Below are 27,862 nucleotides of genomic sequence, written 5' to 3'. Positions count from 1 at the left end.
GGAAGAGAAGCACTAGTCAAGGGATTTCGTATATCAAATAAGAAATATGCTCTAAAAATATTACAAAAATTGAAAGGGATTCGAACGCGGTTCTCTCAATTGCCAGCCATGCAAGCTGACTTGGTGGTGGACATTCTGGGGTAATTTGCAATGCACACTGAAAATGACTGACAATTTGGATATCCACGCTAGAACCTCGGCTAACTCAAATTCTTTTTTTCGTAGCAAATTTTACGTTTGGTATTTAAATGATTTTAGAGAATGTACGCGTGAAAATGTACAACATCTTCAAGAAAGAGGATGAATGACACTATGAAAATGACATTTTTTGACCAAGATTCGAATCGGGTTCTCCAAATTGCTGATCATGCATGCAGGTTTAGTGGAGTATTTAATGGCGCGCATAACCGGGAGATCCTAGTTCGAATTCCATTAAACTCAAATCAATTCTGTTCTTGTATGACACGCGGCACTGATGAAAGTTCTTAATATTAGTTAAATGAGACATTGAAATATTTCCACAGGATTTATTCAAACACAACGCGTCATTCAGTTACAACAACATTATCAAGGGTACATGGCAATGTTGTTGTAACAACGGAACACGTCGTGTTCGAACTAAATCCTGTGGAAATATTGCCATGTCTCATTTAACTAATGACAGTCACAGCGAATTGTCCATTTGGTATTGGAATTATGGAGTAGGGAGTAGATATATTAGTGCGACATCCCTGCGAAGGACTTCAGACCAAAAAGTGCAATTCTTCCTTAAAACTTTCGCGGGTACTCGTCATGTTAGTTAAAAAACTTTTCTTACTCAAAGTCGGCAAAGTCAATTTTCGGGGGAAGCCAACGTTTTCCGATCTATGTTGGTCTCTTATTCGAGGGAATCTTGAAAATCTTCTTGAATATTGAGATTCCCTTAAAAAAGCAAACATCATCGGTCGGGAAACGTTGGGGCCACCCGAAAATTGACGTTGCGACAAAGCCCTAGAAAAAGGTTTTTAAATAACATTAAAAAGTGTAATGTTTGGTCCTTGCTGGACTAAAATTGAGAGTTTGAGGAGTGACTTTGTGAAATTGGTTCATATTTGACTAAAAAAACCTTACAAATTTCACATAAACGATTTAAATATCGGCCAGTTTCGTCTCTGTGCGACGTCATCAGGTGCAAATACAGGATGCAGGAGTCTTCCTGTAACTGGTCGATATTAAAATCAATCACGTGAATTTTACAACGTTTTCCTGATTATAAAACTTGCTGAACTGTCGCATGGGCGTATTCATGACCGATTTTTCTCCTTTCTCTCCACCTCACCCTGGCTGCTCGCCGAAAACAGGAAGCGAACGGCCATGTCATCCCCATGCGATTCCAAGAGATGACGGAGCGAGAGCCGGAAGTGGTGGTGCTCGAGATCGCCGTCAGCAACGGGCGGGTGAAGCACTGAGGTGAGCCGAAGAATTAGACCAACTTTGGAAGAGGAACGGGCGACAGTTGCTGAAGAAGAGGAAGATGCGAAGAGAGACAAGGATGAGGGAAGAAGACAAAGAGGGAAGAAGAGGAGGAAGAGATTAATGTCGTGAACGGAGGTGACGTAAGCGGTGCGTGGATTTCTTGGAAAAAAAGAGACGGTATAGAGTCGACTCTTCGGGGTTTGGATAGAATTTTGGAAGAGAATGAAAGGATGACAGAGAGAGAGGGTAGGGGGAACTGAGGAATAAATGGCATAAGTAGAGGGGGAAAACGAAGAGGCCTCGGGAAAAAATAGTAGCACGTAAGACCAAAAATAGACTTCATTTCTTACCCCCCCAAAAAAATGAGGAGGGGAGAAAAGGATATATATTTAAAAGGGGGGAAAAAGCCGGGAAAAAGATGACGGTGGATATAATTAGCAACCTTGAGACATAAAAATAAAAGCGACCCCCTCTTAGCATTTGTTTGATGACAAGGCATCGCAAAGGGGACGATTTTTTTTTCCTCACACCCACGGAAAGAAACTATGCCACACTCTCACGTGTCACTCCTAGCACTCTTTCTGTATTTTCTCCCAAGCAGCCCGCACACGTCACTCACTTGGAGAGTTGCGGGGGGATTGAATGTACATGTAAATAATATATATACTCTATATATTGCTCGTCGGCCACCTGTGATACACTTCACCAGCATTACTTAAATGTTAGAGAAAAAAAAATCCGAATTCGTCAAAATCCCCCTCCACCAACAAACCCGACCCCTCATAACATTACTCCTCTGAAAAAAATGTCAACTCCCTCTGAAAAGTTTTCTATATGGCTGTATGGAAAGTAAACTTTAATAAAAAAGGGAAAAGAATTACCGGCTCACTTTTTGAGCTGTGCGATGCGCCCCACTGATGTGAGATCACTTCGGCTATCAGGACTGGACTATCGGGTTGAAGGATTTCCGACCAGCAATGCCCCACGACTGAAAATACATATAATATATATTTTTGTTCGTCTGTCGAATATTGTAATCATTCCACCGGAAATCGACTAGTGTGAAAATTAATTGTGTTAGCTGTTTTTTTTGTTCTCGTTTTGACGACCTTCATTTAGAATTGAATAAAGCCATAGAGTATAATAAGTAGAGTGAGTTGGTTGACTGCGTAGTAATATTAAATATTGGCTAACACTGGATCACGTGATTGATATAGGCCCTTAAACAAGACACACATTTTGTGAACAATTTTGTGACGGATGAACACGATTAATGAGGGCTAATTGATTTTCGCGAATGCGAATTTTAGCGATTTCATTTTTGTCTATAGTTCTCACATGAGGCGGAATGGTCTGAGTACCCTTCTTAAATGTGTATCAAGTTAAACAATATTATAATCTAACAAAACAGTATATAATATGAAGTCGCAAAAATTCTCATTCGCAAAAATCAAACAGCTTTAATGATAAGTGTTCGCATGCAAAATATAACATCATGAGAAGTGATGCCAAAGAAATTATAATTTTCTCCCGTACTGCTCACATGCCATTTATAACTATTAAAACATTAAATATAATTTTTTCATCTAGACTCTAGCCACTAACTTCGCAGGCCAAAACCAGCAGACATCCGCAGAAGCCGAAATTCGCTCTACCTATTACAGCTCTAAAAAAAACACATAAACACCCCATCCTCCAAGGGTGTCTACGGCACTCTTAAGTCAAAAGATTTCAGAGAGGTAATGGTGGGGAAAAACCCTACCGGTTTATACGTCCGGAAAGGGTAAAAGACTAAGCATGAAGCATATAAGGGTAGATCACGGGTTTGTCCCATCGCGTCTTCGCGAACGTCTTTCAAATTTATCATTTCGGCTCCTTTCGAAGCCCTAATTTTGTACGAGAGAATAAAAAGGTTAGGTGGGACTTCAACGAGCGTCAAGATCAAACGAGAAATTTTAAATGTTACCCCATGAGGATGATATTATGATGATAATAATAAATATGATCGTAGTTCGCACATCGCCGAACATCTGGCAAAGGTTTTATTTTTGTATCTTAACCTACCTATGGGTTTGAAGTTAACGCGAGAGGGAAAAATAAATAAGTATCGTTTTTTTTTACGTTCCGTGGTCTTCTTAGTAATGGTACAGTATTATGTCATAGGAGTAACGTTTACAGAGCTGAAATTTCACTGAACGCTTAGAAAAGGATGGAGTGTAACTGAATACGCGAAAACTCAAGAGAGATAGCTTTAGATGTTACGGTTGCATCAAATCAATTGCAGCACCCTTACAGAAAATAATAAAAATATAGAACCATGATATTTCCCTTTGGATCAGGATCAAGAAAATGAATGATATGTTTGAAGCTGGGTGCATACAATTCAAACATGGGTGTAAATTTTAATTACGTACATGTCTATTTCCATAGATGCATAATTGATTTATGATCTGTATTATGTGTGAGTAGCAATGCTAGAGACTGGTGTTTTGAAATACTATGTACTCTTCAACCATGTGAAGCGTTTGTGCCTTAGAGATCATAGCGGAGACTCGTTTACAAGCATAACACTTACATATGAAACAGGCTTTCCGAGGAGCGCGAACGTACCAATCAGACAATCTGACACAGACATCCAACTCATATCTTCTATTTACTGGAGGGAAAGCCTGGATTTTTTTTGTGTGATTGATGTAAAGAATACCGCATTCTCACTCATGTACAGCAGTTATTTAGAGGATTAATAAATATATACGCTATGGGAGATATCACTCGAAAGATTCTGAAAGATGGGTGATGCGGAGTTAAGTCAGGACTTCCCAATTTTACTACCCCCATCATAAGTAGATGAATTGCCAACAAAAATAAAGATGTATGGTTCTGATTGTCCTTTCATTTCTTCATAGTTGTGACTTTTTTCCATGCATTTGGAATGCTATGAATGTCACACATAGGCAGATTCTCCTCGGACCTCCTGGGACATCTTGAAGAGCCGTGGAGCTTCGAGTAACGCTTGTTTTAAGCGTAAAAGGTAGGCTACGACTCCCGAAAAAAAGAAGAAAGAGGAACAGGTGGTACTGTGGCACCAGTAAGAAGGGCTACTTTCTCCTTTCTAGCGTATACAATTTCGATGTTTAACGTAGGATGAATGAGGTATCTAAATGAATCGGGTACTCTCTCAATTGTTCCGTAGTCTTTCATTCCAAGATTTTATTATTTTATTTGTACACGAGGAAACCGATTCGGTAAGTTACAAAAATATTTTTTTCTGTTTAAAAAGATTCATAAAAATGTACGGAGTGCGGTCGACATATCAGTGAGATAGTTTTAGGTGGTTCAGAAAATGTGTGAGATAGTACATATTAGTTAATTCTCTTGGCCAAAATCCATCTATCTTTTCACTGGCAAGCAGAATGACACCCACAGAGTAGATAAGATTTTATTGTTCATTTTTCCAGTGTCTCAACAGCGGTCACATAAAATCTAATTGATGAATTAGAAAAATATGACCATAACTTAACAAAACTAAAACGCACTCAAATGAAATGCCTATGTACCTAGAACATATCCTAATATGAATGTTTTATCCCAAATACAGGGTTAAGATTTTCTACTCTATATTTGACAATAATTGCAAGTAGCTAAAAGATACCGAACCCATCATGCAAAATACTCTTTCTTATTTGTAAATATGTTTGTATGCTATAATTCAGAGCGGTGTGAATCACAAATACTTATTAAATTTGTTAAAGGAAAAGTAAATAATGGTAATTTATTCATCAAAACATATGAATACAGAAAAAGAAAACTGCCTGGAGTGGATGCAAATTCCAAGCGTTGAGAAGATTTCAACAGCCCCCTTGCAAGATGACACGGAGTGTGTGTTGCATTATAACCTTCGTATTTGAGAATATTTTTTTTATATGTGCGTCGAATATTAATGAGCAAATTATACGGGGAAATGGAAAGTATTTCAAGTGTATGTGTCCATCGCTTTAGTATATGAGACAGTAAATTATTCTGACATTCATCTGGCTGATTTGAAATAGGAACGGTTCGTCGGAGAGAAATAAGTTATTCCATCTCATCATAACCACATTAGCTGAAAATTTTGGCGGTCCATGAGAAATATAAAAGCAAATAAATTGCAAAAGTAAAATAAAATATATAATACGAAGACCCCTACAAAAAAATTAAAGATATAATCCCTCAGGGAGGTTACGTATCACTCAAAAGCGATATTTGATATTTTAGCAAGCAATTTTAAAACCTTTGAGACATTTGCAGAAAACTAATTCAGTACTCAGAATGATGCAGAGAGACCATCGGTTGAAGGACTGAGGATTCTCAAATCACTAGGAATCATTTTCTCTGGGATAATAATGCCGCGGCCCACACGAGATTGTTCGATAAAATCGGTTGGATAACTACAGGATGGTTGATTATTTCGAAACAGGCCGAAGTGAAAGCTTCAAATTAACTTCAGGATTCAATGCAATATTATCAGATTGAGGGACAGAGGATCCTGGGAAATTTTTATAGCCAAATATGGAAAAAGCATGCTTGCAGATACATTCAATGCTGACCTTATAGTATGAAGAGTAAGACCTCCAAAGAAAAACTGAGTTAAACTCAATAAAATCTCCATAAATAATGGTGGAATTAGATCCCCAGCTAGGCCAGTAGAAACGGACAATGCCAAGGACTAGGGGAGCGATAGATCCCTATAATCGGACTAGAAATTATAGTCATGTAGACTCTGGAATATTTAAATACATGTACCAACGTATGTAACCATCAAGAGGTAATTTTCTGGAGAGGATAAGTGGTATGGACAGAATAAAATTCTAAGAAAAAAGCAGAGTCCTTGAATTTGACCAGTAGATTATTACAATAACCACGGATTGACACCAAACTCACCACAGGAAAAATGAGAATAAAGTCAACTACTCAGAGCGAGAAACTGAAACGGTATCACTTTTAAAGGAGCCTCAACACTTTATCCACACAAAAAAGAATTGAAATGTCAAACATTCCCAGGAAATTCGAAAAAAAAGCAATATTGTTCTAAGGGATCATTAAATTCCCATATCACTAACAGAAGTAGGAAATAGGAAATGAGTCATAAGATAGCTTCAACATGGATATGCTATGGAATTATTCTGACAACCCAATCACATGCGAATCAATAACGAATTTGTACAACGATTTAAGTTACAAAAGTGGTTAAAATAAGAGCTATGTTGAAATGAAAAATTCGTTGATTCCTTGAGAAAAGATATAAATATACCGATACAATCAGTCTAATTATTTTTTAGAAAATTTTTGTTGAAAATTTTTTCATGAATTACGTCAATGTCTGAATCATAAGTACTTTCATGGAATACAGACTATCAAGTAATTTATATGAATAATAAATATAGGAATCATGATAAGTGAATTCTAGTTTACCACAACTGAACGTGGCGTAACCTGAGTAATGATAAACTAAACATATTAACGACATACTTCTTCAACATTCACAGCACAAAACGCGAATCATGGAATCAATTTCAGAGTCCTCTCGATATTGGTTATTTCTCTCAATAGACCTAACTATCTTCCTTGTTCAAAGTTAAATTAAGAGACATTTGTTATTTCCTCAACTAGTGGCATAAGTTAATTATCGTTTCATTTTAAATTGTCGTGAAACAATCGGGTTGCACGGGGCGGGGATGGTGGAAAATTGAAATTTCACCAAATATCACAATACTATAGGGTAGAGTCACTCTACGGACTAATTTGCACTACGTGGAGGCCTCCTTTAAAACATACTTAAGCTTGCCTTCGAATGCTCCCCCAGCAAAATACGGCTCTTCTGTCGCTCGATTTTAAGGTTCCCGAATTTTCCAATATGGATGCATCATTTTATTTCTAAATTATTCCTTTTACGCCAAAACATCATGTATTATTTAAAAAAGAATTTATCTTTCAATAATTTTAATAAAATACAAAAAACTATGTTACTATTCTATCGCATCAAAACATTCAAGTACATCCAATTATAAAATCTTTTTACAACCACATATACCTCTTGTGATACACATACTTTGAACTGCCGTGTATCAATGTATCATGTATCAATTTTTAACTAAAAATTTGTAACTAAGCATGAGTCAATTTTTAAAAGTACAAATAGCATGTCCAATAAGGCTTGCTAAAGAGATACGAGCTCCCATAGTGAAAGCACTAGGCAAAATTCTCCTATCCATAAAGTCACAGGATTAGGGTCAAACATGGTGATCATGAAATTTAGCATTGCTGAGCAAGTATCGTAAATGGAGACAAACGAGGAATAAGAACGAAGAATTCATGAGGCTCAATCTATGCACACAAGCAATAGATATAAAGTTTAAGTCTATGACTTGTTTTGAAGTGGTGAATGAAAATGACCACAGCAATTACTCCGCTTATTCGATTTATTAAGAACAGAATTCACCCGGCAGAATTACAACCTTAACTATCTGATTAGAAGGAAAAATAAAGAGAACTCTTGGAAGGGCAGCCTCCAAACAGCATTCCACTGAATTACAATATGTACCAGAACCTGGACACTTTTTCGATGCAGCTTACTCTGAATTTGCAAGTGATTACTTGGAATAGAAGATCTTGACATATTTATTTCTAAAAATGGAGTTATTCATGCTTAAAGGCAAAGTGAGTATCGCCATTAATTTTTAACAGATTTAATAGACATGAAGAATTGGACAACTTGCGAATGAAAAAATGATGGTAGACATATTTTTTACACCCAGTAAAAATCGGTAAGAAGCCAAAAGACAGCATTTTTGCGGAGATATGTAAGAGTGCAAAACCTCTACCTTCCCCTAGCATAACCGTCCCCTCCTCTCATAGAAAGTGCTGAGCCAGAGATTCCACCCAAATCTACAAATGCCAACTTAAAAAAAAAACTAAAGCAAGCAAAAATCATTGCGTAATTTTGGGGCTGCACGCCATTCTGTTCACTTACTAATAACAAGAGGAGTTTCTGTAAGAGTTTCACAGTGGCGTGACTAGGATTATGCTTTGGGGGATGAGATGGTCTGGGGTGGCGACCTCCCCTCGCAGGCAACGGGGTCCGGGAAAATTTTTGAAGTATGGCATGACTGGAAATACATTTTACATCATTTTGGCACTACAAATTTAACTTTAAGAAGATGCAGTTATTAATTATCAAAACTAGACGATAGTTTCAAATAATTATTTATATTTTTCTAAGGCTTTGGGGGAGATCTATCCCCTTATGTTGCGCCCCTCATAGTTACGCCATTGGAGTTGCACATAATATACGACACCAAGTAGAGGTTGTAGGTATTTAAAAAATCATGATGAGCACGATATATACACCGATGCGACGTTCAGTTTCTCGAGTTTCTAATATAAGACCAGATGGGCAAAATAATAATGCAAAATCACACTAAAATGATAATATGGCTGTTGAGCAATGTTATTCACTTACTGATAACCCAAAGGCGGCAGCAAAAAATCGCAAGATTTTACGATTGAATTGACCTCAGCGCCAAAGAAAATACAAACCAAGAGGTGCAAAAATTGAGTAAACTCAAGCTTGTCTGAATAGGTGACCGAAATACCTGAATAATCTGCAGAAAGTTACTAAGAAGAGCTCAGTAATCCCTTGGGACAAAACTAATGCGGACTCGTCAAAAATTTATAATGAAAGAAATAGCAATATTATGTAAAATAATTCTCAATTAGAGAATGAGCGAACTCATTATTTTTTTCCAAACTAGGCTAGTCTTTAAAATCAAGGCAAAGATTATGCGACAGTTACCAACAAATTCTGGAAATAATACGGCTGCTTTGATAGCCATTATTAGTTTCAGAGCCTATGTGGTACAGAAGCCCCAATATTTTATTGTGTCACCAATGTAACGTTGCATAAATTGTATTGTATTCTAAAAGTATCAGCGGGACAACACTTCGGTTGAGTCCTCAATATTTGTAAATGAGACCACTCTCGAGAAGAGTGGAAGAGAAGTGCAACACATTCATAAGAAGGTGGGGGGGGGGGGAACTGAGGGAACCGCGGGGCCCACATAATCATTCATAACTTGAATGGTATACTCTCCATGGATGCGGGCCCCAAGCTAACAAAAGGACAAAGTCAAAGGCATTGTTGAGCCCTTAACTGTAAGCGCGTGGTATTGATTAACGTGATTCGTGTCACATGATGATGTCATCACTCTAGCGGAAAATGAAAACGCGTTTCTCCGATCAATGCACGGAGAATCCCCCCGAATATCTACCGACTGCATGTCCGATATCTGGATGGGACGCAAAAAAATGCAGGCTCGCCATCAGTGAAAGTTTGACGAAATTTGGGGCGAGGTTGGTTTATAGGGAGATAAAAACGAGCCCCCCTAAGCCATATAGCTAATATATTTCATCAAAATTTGTGTAATTGGTCACTAGACTATCAACCAACTACTGGGTATTCAATATCTTCCGAATTCCCCGCACAAAGGAATCGAAAAATGAAAATGAAAAAGATTATCAAATTCTCATATGCGCGAAAGTTGAAACTTCTACATCTATGTAATACCCTAGGAGCCACCTCTAGGGAGTCAGGCAGGGGGTGACCAATCTCAAATATGCAGCATGCAAGAGGACCGCCACATGCATACCGCACGGTCATATAAATATTACGCATATAAGCAAAGTAGCCTTAGCAAAACTTAGCATTGTTCTTAGCTAAACTCAGCATGCGGTAATACATAAATATTGCATGGTATTTTTTAAAAATGGCGAAATTGTACTTTATAGAGGGAAAATAATCAACACAGAAGTCAACGAATGCAGGGAAAAATTTAGACGTACCTATCTATACCTGACACATCATACTACATCCACCTCTCGCGATAATCATTAACTCCGTGTCCTATCCTTTTCCTAAAAAATTATGGAATAGCGAACAATAAAAATAAAAAGCTATAAAGTTTTCTCTAAAAGTAACAATCGCAAGAAAAAAATTTGTCAGAAGTGGGATTCGAACCCACGCCCGGAGAACCGGACTGCGACCTGAACGCAGCGCCTTGGACCGCTCGGCCATCCTGACATGAAGAAGAGGCAGGAATCTTACAATATTTAAATCACATTATTCTTATCATCGTTAGATAAGAATGGTAGGTTAATGCAATAAGTAAAATATTAATTTATAAATTACGCCAACGGATGCTAATCGCTGAATCCACCTCATTCAACCATTTGTGACCGTTAAACTTACGCAGGAACGAATGCAGCCGAAAAGGTGTCGGCCTACCCTCCACACAGGGTGTGATGATATTACCTTGCGAGACGCAAGCTATGCAGCACATCTTTGGTAATATTATTGCAGTTAAACAAGCTGAGGCATACTTGAAAACGTAGCCTCATGTATACCTCACTCAACATGTAAGTGAGAGTAACCAAATGATATGCACCATGCCGTTTAATGTCGCACAATTATGCCAGTTTTTTAGAGACAAGAAATGAAACGCTATCGAAAACGTAAGAAACAACTATTATTCTTCAAATTTATACTTGGAAGACATAAACCACATTCTGTAAGCCGACCAGAAAAGATTGATCTTCGAACGACCTTTGTTCGAAGGGAATGTTACGCATGGATAACTATGGGGTCCGATACCGCAACCTGCCGGCAACCCCGCTCACTACATCAATTCGCTATCGACCAAGACAAACCATACGGCGCAAAACATCCATTAAAGCTCAAAAATATACTTAATTAATGAAGGATTTCATTCCACTTAAACAATCGAAAAAAAATTAAATCAACCAATAATAATTGTGATGCCATCATGGAGTTGTTATAATAACAATGACACCTTGTTGCCGAAGTAATGTCTTGTTGAAATGTACACTAGATAAGCAGTATTATAGAGAGAACATTAACCCCTAATTAACAATAATAAGAATATATGACACGAGAGAAAAATCCACAAGGAAAACGAAAATCTGAAGGAAGAATACCATGGGGAGAAAAATAAAATGCTACGGATAAAACAGGAGCCTAGATACGTAATGTCGCGTCGAAGGATGTCTGGCTAGGATATGAAAGAGATAAAGAGGCTCGAAAATCTTTCGCATACCCATATTACCTCAAACAGAGAAATAAATATTCCGCTAATTTAATTACGCATTCCAAAACTAGCGAGGCGATCCCACGGTCACGCAGTGGCGGATACAGATGGGGGGCGCAGGGGGCGCGCGCCCCCCCTTGCGGGTCCGCTTGTATTGCCGAACATTGCAAAACCACAATTGTAACTTTTTTATATCATAAGATGGCATTGTCTTCTACACGTTTATAATCACTTTAAATAAAATTTTCATATACTTTGCCTGCGACTTGATCATATTTTATTACGATAAAAGTAAGGACAACTGAAGATATGTTGCGCCCCCCCCCTTGAGTTTTTTCTGTATCCGCCACTGCGGTCACGCCCATTCAGACTCGCATTTTTAAAATTCGCCCAAATTATGACACATAATGTCATCCTCTTTAGTACCTCCTAGAAATTGAATTCAGAAATGTATGCAATCTTAATTAAGCTAGGCCTACCAATAGTTATGATGAGCCTGAAATTAAAACTCTTATGTCAACACACCATTCCAATCCATAACATTTGCAGCAATAACGACGTCATCATGAATCGGTACATACGCAGACAAACGTTATCCCTCACTTAAGGAAGACAGCTGCCACTTCTCGAGCATGACGCGATGACGCTTCGGAAACGCTCAAGTAGCCCACACAGCCCTCCCCCTCCCATTTTGGGTTACCACAGTTTACACACTAAAAACGATTCGACGTAACCTGCAAGCCACCCGAAGCAAGGCTTAAGAGTTTCCCATGAGAATACCCACCTTATACGTATCCTCCACTACATATTCAAACCCTTGCAAAGCCAAGGGGGCGCCGATTAATTACGCGAGGTGATTTTGGCAATATTTGGACCTCCCCACCCCTAAGTGAGATATCGTTAGATTTAGCTTGACCGCTCCCTCTTACTCCTACTGAGATTGTTCAAAATGCGTTTATCTATGCGTCAAACGTCATTTTATTATCAAATCGGTTAACTACTAAAATTAGTTAACACTAGCATTTAGGATTGCCGAGATCGCAACTTTTTAGATTATTAATTAAATTATTATTATTAATTTTAGATTAGCAATAGATTTTTTGCAGAATTAAATTACGTGACACTTGCCAGCACCCCCCCCCCCCTTCACGTGAGATTGACCCCTCCCCCTGAAGCCTCACGTAATTAATGAATGCTCCCTAGCCTGAATAAACATGAACCCCTGCGTTAAATGAAACTCATCCAATAAGAAATTTCACAGAGAAGCTCCTTACCCAGAGATCCCATCATTTCAACTTGAGTAACGCGAAAACAAGCATTTCACTGCAATACCAAGGGTAAGATGCAATAGACGAAGACATATCAACACTACTAGGAAGCAGAAGTAAAAATTATAGTCGCTTGAGTACGACACAAGATACTTATAACCAGCTACTCTCACAACATTAACTTGTACGCATTCGAAATGCACTGACGTTCTGGATATTACTAGTTAATACCAATAAAAACTTTTCCATGCCATACCTACGATGAATAGAATTCACCTTACAGCAGCGGAACCCCTACACTTTGACCCCGACGAAAATAGGAATAGACGCCGCTAAGTACCATGAAAAGATCGTATTTCACGCACCAAAGAATCATGGTCTTGCCTACTGACAGACATCGCTCCGCGCCTAAATAATCAGGTAGATGCGACCAACCTAAATCGTAAAATATGTAATACCAACGATAAATTTCATCAAGTTAACACAACTCATTGCCTACGAAATTTTGAGATGTCACCCAACACCCTGAGAATACTCAAAGTTCCAAAAAAAATCATAAAACTGCTCTCATAGTGACCTTCCTAAATTCGGCTACCGGCCGACTAGCAAAAGTATACATTCTGCATAGCCTCCAACGTGAACCAGTCTGTTACCTCAAGACAACTTACCTAATCAAACCAACAGTAAGTTACTATAAGATAGCGATTTATGATCCAAGGAACCACCAGGGACAACCGGCAAGGTCAGTCATTCCCCAAACCATTCACCTGACACACACACCAATTTCACACAACTAAGTTAAACCACTATGCCAATTAAAAGACTGCTGAATTTTATTGTAACAATTTTTCATGAATTGTAGAAACCAGGACAATCAACTAATCTAGCAATTTAGTGAATCCGCCATTACATTCAACAAAATCCACCATCGCTCATTCACTTGATTAGTTCAAGTCAGTTGCTCAACACACACTATCTACCAGTAAACACTACCTCAAATGGAATGAGTTGCATGAAAACATAGGGGACTACAAAATTTTTTTCTCAGATTTCTTTAGAAATTCATCAGACAATACATGTAAAACACACACTTTTTTGGTGGGGCACTTCCACTCACCTTTTTCCCATTTGCTATTAAATCCATCAAGAAAGTTTATTCAATAAATTCTGAATCAAAACATGTCACAGTCTGTTACATTTGTCAGTAAAACTCAAACTGATTGCAAAGTACCTTCCAAAGGTAATTAAGTGATAATGACCAGGGCCATGTTGACACATGGTTTATTGCCAGCCTAGTAAAAAAGGGACAATATACCTTTAGACACTTGGTGCTGCGCTTAAATTTGTTCTGGACTCAAATTACATTCACTGAGGTTTTTTCATTTTGTGTAACTTTGTACATGTCGTGAATAAAAAAAGAACACACACTATGCTATACAATCGAAATGAAACTATTCGATGGTAAAAAAAAAATGACAAGGAAAATTGATGCACAGAAGTAGAATGTAACTCCATGAGTCACAAATAGATCAATTACACTGATAATTGCAATAGGGCATTTATTCACCATTAATATGCCACCAACACAATGGCATGGTGCAATGAAACATGAATTAACAATAATCCATAATCCCTCTGCAATTTCCGTGAAAGAACCAGGTATCCTTTGGTTCACTGAAGTGTTTCAACATGATGAATGTTCAGAATCCGTAACAGAGAAATTAAACTTAAATTGAAGAGTTACAAATGAGTCCTTGGTATGTTTCATTAACCGGTTTCCTTATAAATTCATTCTTTTACAAACCGACTCCCCCTTGACAGCATATCCGTCTTAAAACTTGGGGATATGGAGTGGGACCTGAATTTTGTCTCCCCATATAATTAAGGACAATAGTTCTCCTGACAAGTTCTAGTTTATACAAAACCAGAGTATTACCAGAAACCCAATTTCACCGAGAAAATTAATACACACCCACAACAAAGGAGAGGCTTTCAAAACTCTTCAGCCAATCCCAACATCACATTCCCAGGTCCTCACGCTTTCCAGTGAGATGATGTTACCAAATCTTGGTGGACATCTGGGAGCCGCATTTCCATCCACAGGAACACGACGACGCTGCATCTTGACACAAATGACAGCAAGGCTGACGACTTCAAAAGAAGGCTGGCATGCTGATGCAACAGTAGAATGGTCTTCCATGGAGTGGAACTTGGTGAGAAATAAACTGCTGGCATGTGTGAGGAGGGAGGGGAAGGGAATAGACACACAATACACACACACACTACGCAAGGGAGTTAAAACAGGTACGAAGTTCTTGCTTACTAATAATAAAAAAAATATTTAAGTCTTGCAGGGGGAAATATCCACTCCGTAGCCCCAAGCTCGAGGGATGGCAGGAATCCATGTTATACCACCATCATGGTAATGTCTGTTCGCATATCATTTTTTTAAAGTTTTATGCATCTTCTTCCTCATCCCCATCCTCCCCATCACCTTCCCCTTCATCATCTTCCTCCTCTGCAAAGAAATGGAAGCTATCATCAGTCAACACTGTCATTTTAGCTGAGTAAACCACCTCATTGAAATCCTGTAATTAACAGGTCTTACCCTCTCCCTCTCCTTCCGCCTCCTCATCGAATTCCTCTTCACCTGGGATGTCCTCCTCCTCCTCATCTTCATCCTCCGCTTCTACATCCTCCTCATCATCCACATCCTCCTCCTCCCCATTTTCCTCCTTCTTCGCCTTCTTGGGGTCCTCCGTCTTATCCTGTAATGTGATACTATTAGATGCAATCTAACAACTTTAAGGCCAGCAGAGAGTAATGACACCTAAAATCCCACTAACTTTAAAATTTAAGATCTATATAATTAAGAAAATGTGGGTGAATAACATTGGCTTGAACAACCCCAAATACAGGATTAAACTTCACCAGCAGCATAAGTCAAGTTAGCATCAAAACCAAAAGGAATCTTTCTCTCAAAACCTCATGTGCCAGAATGAAAAAGATGGCAATCATGTTAACTTCAACGATGCAGAGTTCATTCTCTGATTTGAAAAAGGGTGCAGAAGGATACCATAATTTTATAGTTACAATTAGCCACCCTGATGAGAAATATAAATAGTGAAATTTTACTTATGGAAATTTAAATTAACGAAACAGTTAAAAAGAAAATGACAATTTGTCTGCCAAGCATTGAAAATACCTTTTTAACAAATCAACCTTTATTGAAAACACATGGCAAACAAAGCATCAAAGAATGAAGTTCTTAATAAATAATATAAAAATGAGCACAAATATTGAAAAAATCCCCTCTACATTCAACAAATGGAGAGGAAATCTTGCTGCCACAAAAATAAAACTAACATAGCACTGAAAATGTTATTTTGATTCACTAGTTTAAGTATATGACAGTACTAAAAGGCTCTAAGAAGTACAAATAAAAGGTAAGTCACGCAGGGAAGTTAATTTGGATCACAAGGTAGAAGACTGCAAAGCTACGATTTTGGGGATACTCTGGTATCCTGCACAAACAGAAGAGGTTCAAAAATTTACCAGAAGAGATGCTAAACGCCAACAAAGATGTTTAGCGAGAAATTAATAACTTGATCAGATGTATACCCACAGAAAAATGTTAGAAACAGAAATTTTGAGAATAAAGCAAAATTCATATAATTCAGGTACTTAGGTTGGGATATAAAGTTTACATTTTTAATGAAAGACAGACTATTCTCCACTACAGGTAATCGACAACTTAACGTACATAAGGCAAGCAGGGGTAAACATCATGTTAAGGTAACCTTATTCCTATGATAATATCGAGAGCATATTAGAAACTATGTTTACATATACACGCTAAACGCACCGTCTATTAGGAGTCATTGATAAACAAGCCAGGGAGGGTAGCATGTACATGTCACGTTGGCAACATAATTAGGCTTTAAATCGTCCGACAGAAATAAGTAAATAGCCGGTTACGTAAAGTTGTGGTGAGACAGCGAATTCAGATTCACAAACACGAGAAAGATGTAGGGCGGAATGCGTGGTTCGCAGGTGTAATAGTAAACAAATTATTCGGTCTCAGGAGAATAACGTTTCTGCTGCACGCCTAGAACTGAAGCACTGGTAGCAACCGACCGGCAGCAGCCTCCATAAAACATAGGAAAGGGAATGACAACACCGAAGTGGAAAGGCGTGAGCGACACGCCGGTGCGCGGGCGGTGCATTCATCGCGAGCCGGCAAGTTCCGGGCGTAAATCCCCGACGAGTAGACGGACGCAGTCCCTCAACACTCCATTTCCAACACATTCATTAATCTAAAGCCATCCCCTCCATCGAGGTGTGCCAATATTTAAGTGCTGTACCGCGTGTCTCATGCTGGAGCAGAGAACAAAGCTGGAATAAGAGGGGAAAAGCGTGAAGGGGAACGCGGTTGAGCGAATTACGCGGACTCGACGCGAGGCTAGAAAAGCTGGGCCCCCGGGTCCTCGAACCCTCATGTTCTCTCCTCCCCGCAGCAGACTCACTCCCCTCTACAAGAGCGCGTGCCTCTATCGGTATCCCCTCCTTCGAACTCTCCCGCCAACCGAAGTCAGCCTGTGATTCGTCGCCCCATCCCCTGACGCTTCACCGGCAACCCTTGGCGGTACCCTCACCTCGTCGCCGTTAGCACCCCCACTTCGGCCCCGACGCGTTTCCGTAAAATTACGATACAGCATATCAATATTAACTAACGATATACATTGCACTGACAATACAAGTTTTGTCATCAGAGGGCATGAAGAAGGGCGAGGAAGTTTCACCCTCCAAACTTCTTAAGCCTAGCGCCATCAATGGAAAAGACGGTAAACTAAACAGAGAGAAAATGACATCTCACTACATCTACTGGATAGAGCATGAACTACCTGTCACGCACTTCATCCGAAGACTCTTGAAAAACTTTTGAGAAAACTGGTCACAATTAGGCTCGGGACTTCTGAGTAACTCAAGACACTTGAAAACATTTCACAAATAGAGCTAGTTAACGACATCTGTAATTTGCTAGAAAATGAAATCAGTAAAATAAAGAACGGACATAGAGCTTCCTATTGAACAAAATTAACGCATTCCCACGAGTATGATAAATAATCGAAAATTAAAGGTTTGATACGATGAGCGTCACTAAAAAAATTTTGACCTTCATAGATTAGAGTAGGTGAATTAATTGAACGATTAAAGCAAATGAATAGAAATAACATGAAAAGCCGCTGGAACTACACAGGATTGTACGGTAAATTTGAAATTCGCTTCATACAAATGATGCGAAGGTAGCAATGGTTAACAAGTTCTGGCGGCATATATTAGATGTTTAAATTTAGTTTTTCTATTTAGAAAAATATCACCTCTCCATACTAAAACCGAACTTATTAAAAATGATCTGAAACGAACTCTTTCTGGTAGATTTATTAACAAAGAACTAATACGAGAAAGAAATCATACCACATCCCGAGATCATTACAACTTTGCGCCAGTAGTAAATATTATCATTCATCATTTACGATATACCTCCGTGAACATTATTCGGAAAGTTGAACAAATTGACCGCAATTCCCTATTACGTAACATCATCGTTAATTTAATACGCCGGCTGCATACTACATGTTCAGGTGTACATTCAGTGCCATGAAAGACGGTCACAGCCATTAGCCTCTTGAAAGGCGCCAAACTAAACTCAAACATGGCTATTGATTCATACGTAGCCTCGCGAGCAAGGCCATGCAAAACCAAAAGACCGCCACGTTCAAAATCCAACACCGACTAGCCTCTACCGGGGTATGCGTTATCTCTTGGCGCGAACGAACTACCGGCTTCACTAATTGTTAACTGACTACAAATAAACCACCTGGGAATGATAAACTATGTTTCATATAGATTCCTGCAGATTAAGAAGATTAGAGGACAAAATTACTTCCGCGTATCACGCGCCAACCACTTATAAACTTTAAGAGGCTAACCGGCTTTTTCACACATGGCAAAGCGAGAAAACAATATTTCACTATTTCACTTATAGTACGGAAGAACATCTTCGCCTATAACACACGATCCCTATAAAATGGTTATATAACGCTGAGAAGTACATCTTCCAACAATATTATCTCTATCTCAAACGGTACACTATCATGTAAGTCCCACGGCTTCCGGCGGCGTCTATCACCGAACTTCTCGTTGAACACTGGATACTGATTAACTTACCTCTGCAGGCCTCTTCGTTCCTTTCACCTCTGCTTTCGCATCACCACCAGCTTTGTCGTTCTTTTCTGTCACTTTGTCAACCGCGACCTCGGCGTTGTTCTCCGTTGCACTCATGATTGCTGAGATACTACGTTGACGACTTCTCGAAGCACACTAACCTGACTTTGTTCAAAAATGAAGATGGCGCGGGCAAGAGCTCGATAAGCCAGCGATTGGTGGACGTTAATTTTGACTTTTAAGCGTTTCAAAGCATTAAAAACTAAAATATTACAGCAAAAATGAGTAAATAATTTAGATTTATGATTTTTGATCTACTTATATTAGTCTTATAAGGACACTGGAGAAAAAAGTGTTAAATTTCTGAGGGGTTCGAGAGTACAGCGAAGTCTTTCGGTGATTTGCGTTCGAGGCTTTTGAATGACGGCTTCCGGTTGAAAGACGTCTCCTTCCCTTAGCAAAGAAACATGGTGAGTTGCGTTTCAAATTTGAAGTTTGATGATAGTATCCTATGTCATCAGGGGGTATATAACTGTATTATGCCCTGAAAATGTTTTGATATAATATTTGTGACTTATTCTAGCGTACATGACTGTGTAGGGAAATTTTCTTGTTTGAGAGAGAGACGGTCATGTGAGATCCACGTTTCATGTTGGCCTTTAAATTGTTAGCCTGAATATTTTATTCTATCTACTATTTCCGTTAAATTTCTCTCACTTATACTGGTAATAAGTAATGTCTTCTTCTCAACTATCTTGTAGGTGAACGTTCCTAAGCAACGCCGTACATTTTGCAAAAAATGTAAAAAGCATAAGTTACATAAAGTAACGCAGTATAAGAAATCTAAGGAAAGGCAGGCCTCCCAAGGAAGACGGCGGTATGACCGAAAGCAGCAGGGATTTGGTGGGCAAACCAAGCCTATTTTCCGGAAAAAGGTACGTACATGAAATTAATCGTAAGTGTCGATTTGTATGGCAATGTTAGTTGTCATTCCTAAAGCTCGGCAAATTTTTCTGTTTTTTGCGAGGTCATTGTCATTTATTTTGGTTTAAAGTGTAATAGCTGATCTTATCCGCAATGGCCCTAATTTCAGGCCAAGACTACCAAGAAAATCGTCTTAAGGATGGAGTGTGCGGAATGCAAATATAGGAAGCAAATCCCTCTCAAGAGGTGTAAACATTTTGAACTGGGTGGTGACAAGAAGCGAAAGGTAAGACATGGTCTTAGGAAGTAGTGAATATATCTTTATTTATTGTCAAGGAGTCGACTTAAGAGTGTGTTTGTTATCTCTTTTTTTCTTTATTACAGGGACAAATGATCCAGTTTTAATTGTACATTGATATTTGTAATATTAAATTTGGAAACCTCAGCACACGTTGTTATTTATTAGATAAATCGAATGAAAAATGCAATGCTTTCAGCTCATCTTGGTTCAAGTAAGTTGAGTTTTATCGAGGTGGCTATAAGGGTGAGTTGTGACGTTTAGTGCAGTTTATTATGTTGACATGGCTTTTCTTTTGAGTTCCTATTGCTGAAGCCTCTTTGCAAACTTCTATGGATGAAAGTCATTGAAAGTGTCTTGCTAAGGTTAAGTGAGAGGTGTTTTGCACGTGGTGTACCTTACACTGAATGCTGCATTAGTTAACTATTTGTTCTTTCTGAATCGGTGTCAATTCTTCGTCTCTCTTCAATGGTTGACCTGACATGTGATCAATCAGTCCAGGCGGGAATGATCTTTTGTGGAGTCGATTAATTCATGAATATAATGCTGTAAACGATGTTTATGTTCTGCTTTCTTGTCTTGACTGGATGATGTGAGGGAGACGTCTTACCGAGGTTGAGTAGGAGCATAGGCTGACCTGAGTGAGAGCAATCTTGCGACTCGATCCTGATAAATTGAAAACCATATTAAGTTGGGAATACCGGTAGTTTATTGTGCTTGGTTGTTTTTCTCGTACGTTGAATCTTTATATCCACCGAGGAAAATTTGCCTCCTTAATATTGAGCAATACTGTCTCTCTTTTTAGTACTTATGATTCTCAGCCCTTGCATTTCTGACAATAGAGTATAACTTAGTTTTACAGTCACATTCGTGGCATGGTCAGTACACCGTGCATGTTGGCGCTTTACTAACTCTTACTCTTAGCCCATATCTTCGTCCTTACCACTGGATGGAATCCACATGTAGCTGTTAATCATGAAACTTGTGAATCATAATTTAGTACTCGTTGTCATTGCTTGTAGCCTTTCTCTTTGATTAATACTGAAACATTGATACACTATGGGAATACCCTATTAGTTGTTTGTTTTTCTGTAATCTTACATTTTTCCTGAAATCTCTCGAAGCTAGGTATTTCTTGTAATATGTGCAATCCAACTCAGCTCAGATAATTAGTTCCATCTGAGTTTTAGAGGGTTTCCTTTAACTGAATGAAATTAGTGCATGTGATACGTGGACAGATAGTAGGCACTTAGTGGTTATTTCCCAACTTGATTATCATCTGTCATGTTGTAAATGACTTTTACTCTATGAGGAGGAGGTAACCATTACTAAGCATGTTAAGTCACATGGCTCGTCTTCTCATGTATAATTTTTTGGCAATCAAATAGTTGGTCGGTAATAATGGTCTGATAATAGAGGGAGGTGGAAGAATGAGAGCAATAAAATGGGAGTAAAAATATGGGGAAGATCAGTCATCATGCAAAATGGTGGTCACTATTGTTCATATTATCATGTAATGTTTGCATGTCATTGCTTTGAGCGAAGAACAATTTTTGATAAGTTGATGGTTGGCATATAGCATTCATAATTTGTGAAAATTTATTAGTGTGTATGAGTGGAACGAACGAGGTATTCTAGCCATAGCTCGTGGAAACCGTTGGATTTTGCTGTGTTGGAAACAAATTGATATGCCAAATTTTTAAGGTGCTCAAATGAGTGGGATCTCATTTTCCTCCAATATCCCAATCCATGAAATTCATAGTGATACCTTACTCTTCAAAAGTTCTTGATGAGAAAGAAAAAAGTCTGTCTTGTGGGTGTTTTGCTCTATGATATCATCCAATAATATATTGCATGAAGATAGTATTGTATAACTGGTGTCTTTAGCTAAAATTGCAATGCTAAATTGTATTCTCATTAAATACAGGCAAGTTTTGGAATCAACCTATTTATAAGTGCATAAAATCTTAGCTTCTAATATCACATAGCCCAATTTGACTCCTTGGTCAATTTACATAAATAATTTATCTCTGCATCAGATTGTTCCCCTTAATGGTTTGTGTGTGTGCCACAAACATCAAGCTTGAAGTGTAGAAATTGCTGTGAAACTAAATGTGAGATTTGAATTTTTCTCCAATGTTGTACATTTTTCAGTGTTATGATTTATCTTATGTTTTTCCTCATAATATTCTGTAGGACAGGAAAAAAAACCGTGCCCAATGACACAGATTAGTATTAAGAGTGATTGAGGTTGTGAGAAAACTGGTATTTGGGGAGTAATCTATCCAGATGGGTCAAAACCAGTGGCTGTGATGTATCCGTATCAATATTTTCGACCATATTGTGGGGATCACGCCCAAGACATATTTGTGGCAGAGCCTTGAAGAAGCTGGGATTTGGCTAGCGTCTTGTGGGAATATTTTCATATGTAAAAGCGAAGGAGAGGTGCCATTTTGCATTTGTCCAGCTACACCTTGTATGTGTGGCTAACATATGGGATGCAGCACAGGAAGACTTCTCAGAAAGTGTTACACAAATTATGCTTAGAGCTGCTAGAGACCTGGGAGGCTGCATGTTAGGCTTACATTGATTGAGCAGTTGAAAATAGGCATATTTATATCTTTCAGAAGGCCATGGAGGAGGTCATATTAGAACTCCTCTTTACTTCCAGGTCTGACAGGAACAAATTAAGAGAAATTTTTCTAAACAGGTAGGTATGGGAATTGGATAGATTTTTCCCCAAAAAGTGAGGGACTTCAAGAAATGCTAGGCAGAACTTCATCAGTTATTCCTATTATTTTTTAGTGGCTGATATCATATTACAGTCCCATGGGTATTGGGGTGAAATGTGGGGTAATCGGTAGATTTTGCACTAGGTAAATTTTGTACCAAAACTAATAATAATTTTATTTAACAGATTGAGTTTGAATTTCCAATGTGCAATGATCTCCAGTTCTGGTGTATTAGTTTCAAGTACCGTGCTCACTGACTTCCATTTTTAGGGTGTATTAAAGACTTAATTTTTTGAATCTATTATTGTTTCCCGCAGTCTTCCATGTTTTTCATTGCCTCTGGTAAAGGTAAGTATTGTGCCAACGTGGATTTATTGAAATTTCCCTCTTACTGACTCTTCAGCTACTAGTTCCGATGTTTGCATAAGTTTCATGAAGTTTTGAAAATATATGGAATGGGAAGTAGCAAACACTGCAGTTCCCTTCATTCTTGGCTTGATTGAGAGATCAATCAATGAAGTTGGTGTCCCTGATCTCATAAATGCTTTTGTTGAAGAATTTTTGGCATCATTGTTGCAGTTACCTGTATTACTGTTCTTGAATATGAAGCAACTATGGGTATGAGGTGCACTCAAGCTGCATGAAAATGCCACCAAAATACGTAGTTGCTCTCCATTCGAGCAAGAGACTTAGATGATCATAATCACATTTATTTTGAAGGCCAATTTTTGCTGATGTGCGGTTGATATTCTTGAAAAATACTCATTTCTGCAGACTGGACTGCACAGGTCCTTTCTCTAAAGGTGAAAGTACATTTTAGTGGGTATCCTGTAATATAATAGTACAAACGTTATGTGGAAAGGTTCTCTAGTGCATTGTCTAACTCTTTTGCGGCTGCTTACTCTCTGTAAACCTACCCATTGCATGTGGCAAAAAGTCATTATCGGGCCTCCACACAGTGGGTAGAAAATGTGTATTCACCGCAGCCTTCCATGTGAACATACCAGATATGTTGGGAGCAGCTAAAGGGTTAAAATCTTCAAAATAGAGTCGTGGTGTCCTGTAGTATCTCTTTGTAGATTACCTGTTGGTTTAATGGGTAGGAAATGGTGGGAGAAGTTTTTTTTCAAGGCTCTAGCTGCATTAGCAGTCGTTAGTTATAAGAATTTATGTATTTGGTCTCAAAAATATCTTGCATTGATACATTGAGAAGAGGTTGATTAAATAGATGTGAACATATCTGCATATATGTCATCTTGTTTTGTCCCTCATCTAAATTTTGCTCTAAAAGCTGGAATTAAGATTTCAATTTTGTATCTTTTTACGATGAGGAAAGTTAAGACTATTGCCGTTATTCTGCTTGGATAGATTTGAGATATAATTGATTTTGCTCAATTGATGGGGTTTTTCACTAGGACGTGAAATCACTATTCAGTTCAAGAATAAGATAGGAGAAATGTAACGATATGTTAATCTACCCAGTCAATCATTCTCTTACAAGTTTTAAAGAAATATGAAAGTTGCAGGCTGATTTTCATGAGTTGGTGATAATGGTAAAGGATAGTTTTTTTGATCTGTAAGATTCCATTGCCAGTGAGAAGGAATACTACTCGAAATTGAACAATATGGAACTAGGAAAAGAAAAGGAGCTCTGGAGATGTGGTTATCCACCGAGGCACGTGGTCTCAGTTAATTGCTTGAGACGTAGGTATGTATGAGATGGAAAAATGAAAATACGTATTGGTGCATTCATTTTTCAAACACTTGTTAATGTATGCTGAGGTAAGTAATCCACTCAATACTCGTTACCATCTGCCAATCCCTGACGTGAACGTTGTTTCACCTTGCTAAGCTTTAAATCCATTGGGTATTAATTGTTGTTCAACATAAGGCAAAGTAGGAAGAACAGTTATCTGGTATGTTCATGATTATGGCGGATTTTGTTGATTAACAAAAGACTATGGGAAAAGTGCAGGTTAGTATTGGATGTGGCTTCTTTTGAGTGACAAATGTTATTGACCTGCTAAATTTTGGAGCTAATGATGAATGCAACATTTTTTAAAATATTTTTGTGTCGGTATAAATTATTCAACTACTTACTACCTGTGAGGTTTAATCTCTTGCAGGTATCAATTCAGATGGTTTTTTATTAGTTTTGGAAAGGGTGTGTATGTAATTTCTTACTATTTAATTGGTTATAGTTGAGAGGACTTAACAAAACTTCAGTATTTGATATGGATATTTATTCATTACCTAGGCCAGACAGTATTCATGACAAACCACGCATTGCTTACCCAATTTTCTCTTTTGATGTGAGATGGAATATGCAAAAGATGTAGTATATGTTCTCTTTAATGTCGACTGCTTTAAGTAGTTGCGGTGCGTCATCTCGGAGTATCATAATGTCTCATGAATGCATTGATACTAGTTGTTGGAGACAATATCTTGGCGTATTGCATTCCATAACATTTCTCTTCATGCCATCATTTCATATTCTCTTACCATTAAGTGTGCATTTGCAATTTATAACATGTTGAAGCATGAAGCTTACTATTTGTTAAATCTTTCTTATTTCCTTGATGAGTGCCTACGTAATATTAGGTCTGTTCTCCAATGTGAAGGGTTGTCAGATTACCTCTGAAAACCTTTCTGCCATTACTGGGATTTGAACCAAGTTCCTTCGTATCCTGATCTGGTATCTTAGCCACAAACTAGTCTGACCAAGGACGTAGCTTAGAATTAAGGACGGGGGGTTATAGGTGTAACTAATACGGGAAGGTATGGAATACTCACTAGGGTAAGTGGGAGTTGCAAAGGTCCTCCCCAAGGACAATGTAAGATAAATGGGGAGTATTAAGGCTCTCCGAGGGATACTTAATTAGTCATTACACTATTTTATGAGTTATATTAATCCAATTAAGTGAATTGGATTGAACATAAAAATTTCTCTGAGCTCTGGGGGAGGGGGGATTACATCCCCCTACACTCCCCCTCTCACTGCACCACTTACTCCACTCCAATAACCAGAGATTCTCATGTAATTCAACTACAAATGCTTGTTCCATTTATGTGGTTGCCTTAGTAAAGATGGGTACACTTTGTTCACAGTTTCCCAAAAATTTGCAAGATTCTGAAACATGGGGAGTAATCAGTATTCAAAGTCTAACCACTTTGTCAGGGATTTCTCCCACAAATTCGATTACCTCATTCTCCCTCTTAAGAAACTTAACCTCTCCCAGTAATATTGAATATGCATCCCCCTAAAAAATTTCACTCAAAATTTGTGCCATGTATTCCCCCTTTGGACACTCCTGCATGCAATTTGGTAATCAATGAGGCAGTCCCAATAATATCCGAGGGTCAAAGTTTTTGCTTGCATCCAACTCTGTGGCAAATAAGGGTAAAAATTTGTCACTGAATTTCTTATCACCACAACCATTAGGTGCTGTCCCTGATACAGGTGGTGGTAATTTATTTCCTTGAAGGGTAGGAATATGTAATTTTATTATTGGAGGTTGAAGATTGAATTGAGGGTGGCCCTTACCAAGGTGCCTAATGATATTCATATGTTGTCTATATATGGTTAGTGAAAATATTATCAGTCAAAGGTCAGGAGATTGGAGAGTTGTGTCAGACCAATCTGTGGAGTGATGATGAAGGTAAGTTAAAAATTGAACATTTTATGAATCACCTCAGCCTGTCCACTCTACTACGTCAAACTCTGATCTTTCATTCATGGTGAAAAATATTTGTTCAATCTGTCAACCCTGTACTCTCCATTGCCCACTTACCTGACACCTCTTTCTTCAGCAAGGTTTTCAGATTCCAATTTCTTCTTGAAGCATGTCTTATCTAGACTCTGTGACTCTTGCAGTTTCCTCTCAAAATGTGTCTTGAACTTGACCCATTTCAAATTTTCCATTCTCCTACGTACCCATAATGTACATGCTTCTGTAGCCAATCTATGATTGGAAAATAATTTGTCAATTCTTTTCCTCCCTCCTTCCTGTAGTTAAATGCTGAATACTCCATGAAAGTAGCACACAAAGTAATTAATCAGCCCTATTTGTCTGTTATTGTTTTGGTAAAGGCCAGTCTAGCACCATTATACTTCAAATTATCAACTATTTACCAGTAGGACACAGATGCAGTGGGGGAGGAAAGGTAAATGGTCATTGGAGAGCAGCCTTGTGAGAGGTGAGCAGCTAAGGGTTGAAGGAGATGTTAGGGCAACTAATTGTAAGTGAGAAGGGCCTGGGGAAGGAGAATTTTTCTTGGAGTCATCGCTAATAGCCGCCTTGACTATTCCAGTTCCAATATTTTCCCATCTTTTTTCAACAGTCTTTGTACTATCAATCTCCCAGGTCCTATTTTCAACAAGTTCCTGATATTCTCTCTCCATACTCCCCTTCAGAGCTTCTACATTCAATTTCTTTGCCTCCATAACTTTAATAAGTCTTTGAATCTTACGTTGAATTTCGTAAGTACTAGGTTGTGGCCTGCATCCGCTGCAGGGAAGCTGAACGAGTTTTTCACACTTCCTAAACCTCTGCGTTACCATGATGTAGTCTATCTGATATCTCCCAATATCCCTTGGACTTTTCCATGTGTACCTTCACCATTTGTGTTGATTAAACCAAGTGTTTGTAATGAATAACTTGTTTCTCCTGCAAAATTCTGCTGCTTTCTCAACCCTGTCGTTCCGAAAACCTTATCCATATTCTCCTACTTCGTTTCCATCTCTTCCTTCCCCAAGTGAGGCGTTCCAGTCCCCCATCACTACCAGATTTTTCTTACCCGGAGTTTATCTAATTATTT

The 27,862-nt window shown here is 38.4% G+C and overlaps 3 protein-coding genes and 1 non-coding gene across 5 annotated transcripts in view; 2 read left to right on the top strand and 2 right to left on the bottom strand.

Moving 5' to 3' along the window:
• The window catches only part of LOC124157633 (excitatory amino acid transporter), a 168,450-nt gene extending 163,238 nt beyond the window's left edge, over window positions 1-5,212 (top strand). For both annotated transcript variants that reach the window (XM_046532533.1, XM_046532532.1), the window contains one exon: window positions 1,341-5,212. In XM_046532533.1, coding sequence (XP_046388489.1) covers window positions 1,341-1,448 — 108 coding nt within the window. In that variant the 3' untranslated portion in view covers window positions 1,449-5,212. The remainder of the gene's footprint in view (window positions 1-1,340) is intronic.
• A 5,274-nt stretch (window positions 5,213-10,486) lies between these two features.
• Window positions 10,487-10,570, bottom strand: Trnal-cag. Its single transcript has one exon. It is a non-coding gene; the product is annotated as a tRNA-Leu (tRNA).
• Window positions 10,571-13,673: 3,103 nt separating this feature from the next.
• LOC124157631 (acidic leucine-rich nuclear phosphoprotein 32 family member B-like) lies at window positions 13,674-19,278 on the bottom strand. The gene is made up of 3 exons (XM_046532529.1): window positions 19,094-19,278; window positions 15,471-15,630; window positions 13,674-15,380 (listed from the first exon to the last, which is right to left on the bottom strand). The coding sequence occupies exons 1-3, from the start codon at window positions 19,205-19,207 to the stop codon at window positions 15,319-15,321; spliced, it is 336 nt and encodes a 111-aa protein (XP_046388485.1). The 5' UTR covers window positions 19,208-19,278; the 3' UTR covers window positions 13,674-15,318.
• A 144-nt stretch (window positions 19,279-19,422) lies between these two features.
• On the top strand, window positions 19,423-20,459 carry LOC124157632 (60S ribosomal protein L44). The gene is made up of 4 exons (XM_046532531.1): window positions 19,423-19,560; window positions 19,852-20,025; window positions 20,184-20,300; window positions 20,399-20,459. The coding sequence occupies exons 1-4, from the start codon at window positions 19,558-19,560 to the stop codon at window positions 20,417-20,419; spliced, it is 315 nt and encodes a 104-aa protein (XP_046388487.1). The 5' UTR covers window positions 19,423-19,557; the 3' UTR covers window positions 20,420-20,459.
• Window positions 20,460-27,862: the final 7,403 nt, after the last annotated feature.

The sequence above is a fragment of the Ischnura elegans genome, chromosome 4, assembly GCF_921293095.1.
Source record: "Ischnura elegans chromosome 4, ioIscEleg1.1, whole genome shotgun sequence".
Classification (NCBI taxonomy): Eukaryota; Metazoa; Arthropoda; class Insecta; order Odonata; family Coenagrionidae; genus Ischnura; species Ischnura elegans.
Note: the sequence above shows the minus strand (reverse complement) of the source record. Positions and strands in the feature narration are given on the sequence as shown.

Bases quoted from the DNA above. Each gene is read 5' to 3' on its own strand.
- LOC124157631 (XM_046532529.1), bottom strand. From the start codon at position 19,207: ATGAGTGCAACGGAGAACAACGCCGAGGTCGCGGTTGACAAAGTGACA. The intron at 15,631-19,093 runs GTAAGTTAATCA...ATCACATTACAG, and splicing joins GAACGAAGAGGCCTGCAGAG to GATAAGACGGAGGACCCCAA. The intron at 15,381-15,470 runs GTAAGACCTGTT...ATTTCTTTGCAG, and splicing joins GGCGGAAGGAGAGGGAGAGG to AGGAGGAAGATGATGAAGGG.
- LOC124157632 (XM_046532531.1), top strand. The intron at 20,026-20,183 runs GTACGTACATGA...CCCTAATTTCAG, and splicing joins AGCCTATTTTCCGGAAAAAG to GCCAAGACTACCAAGAAAAT. The intron at 20,301-20,398 runs GTAAGACATGGT...TCTTTATTACAG, and splicing joins GTGGTGACAAGAAGCGAAAG to GGACAAATGATCCAGTTTTA.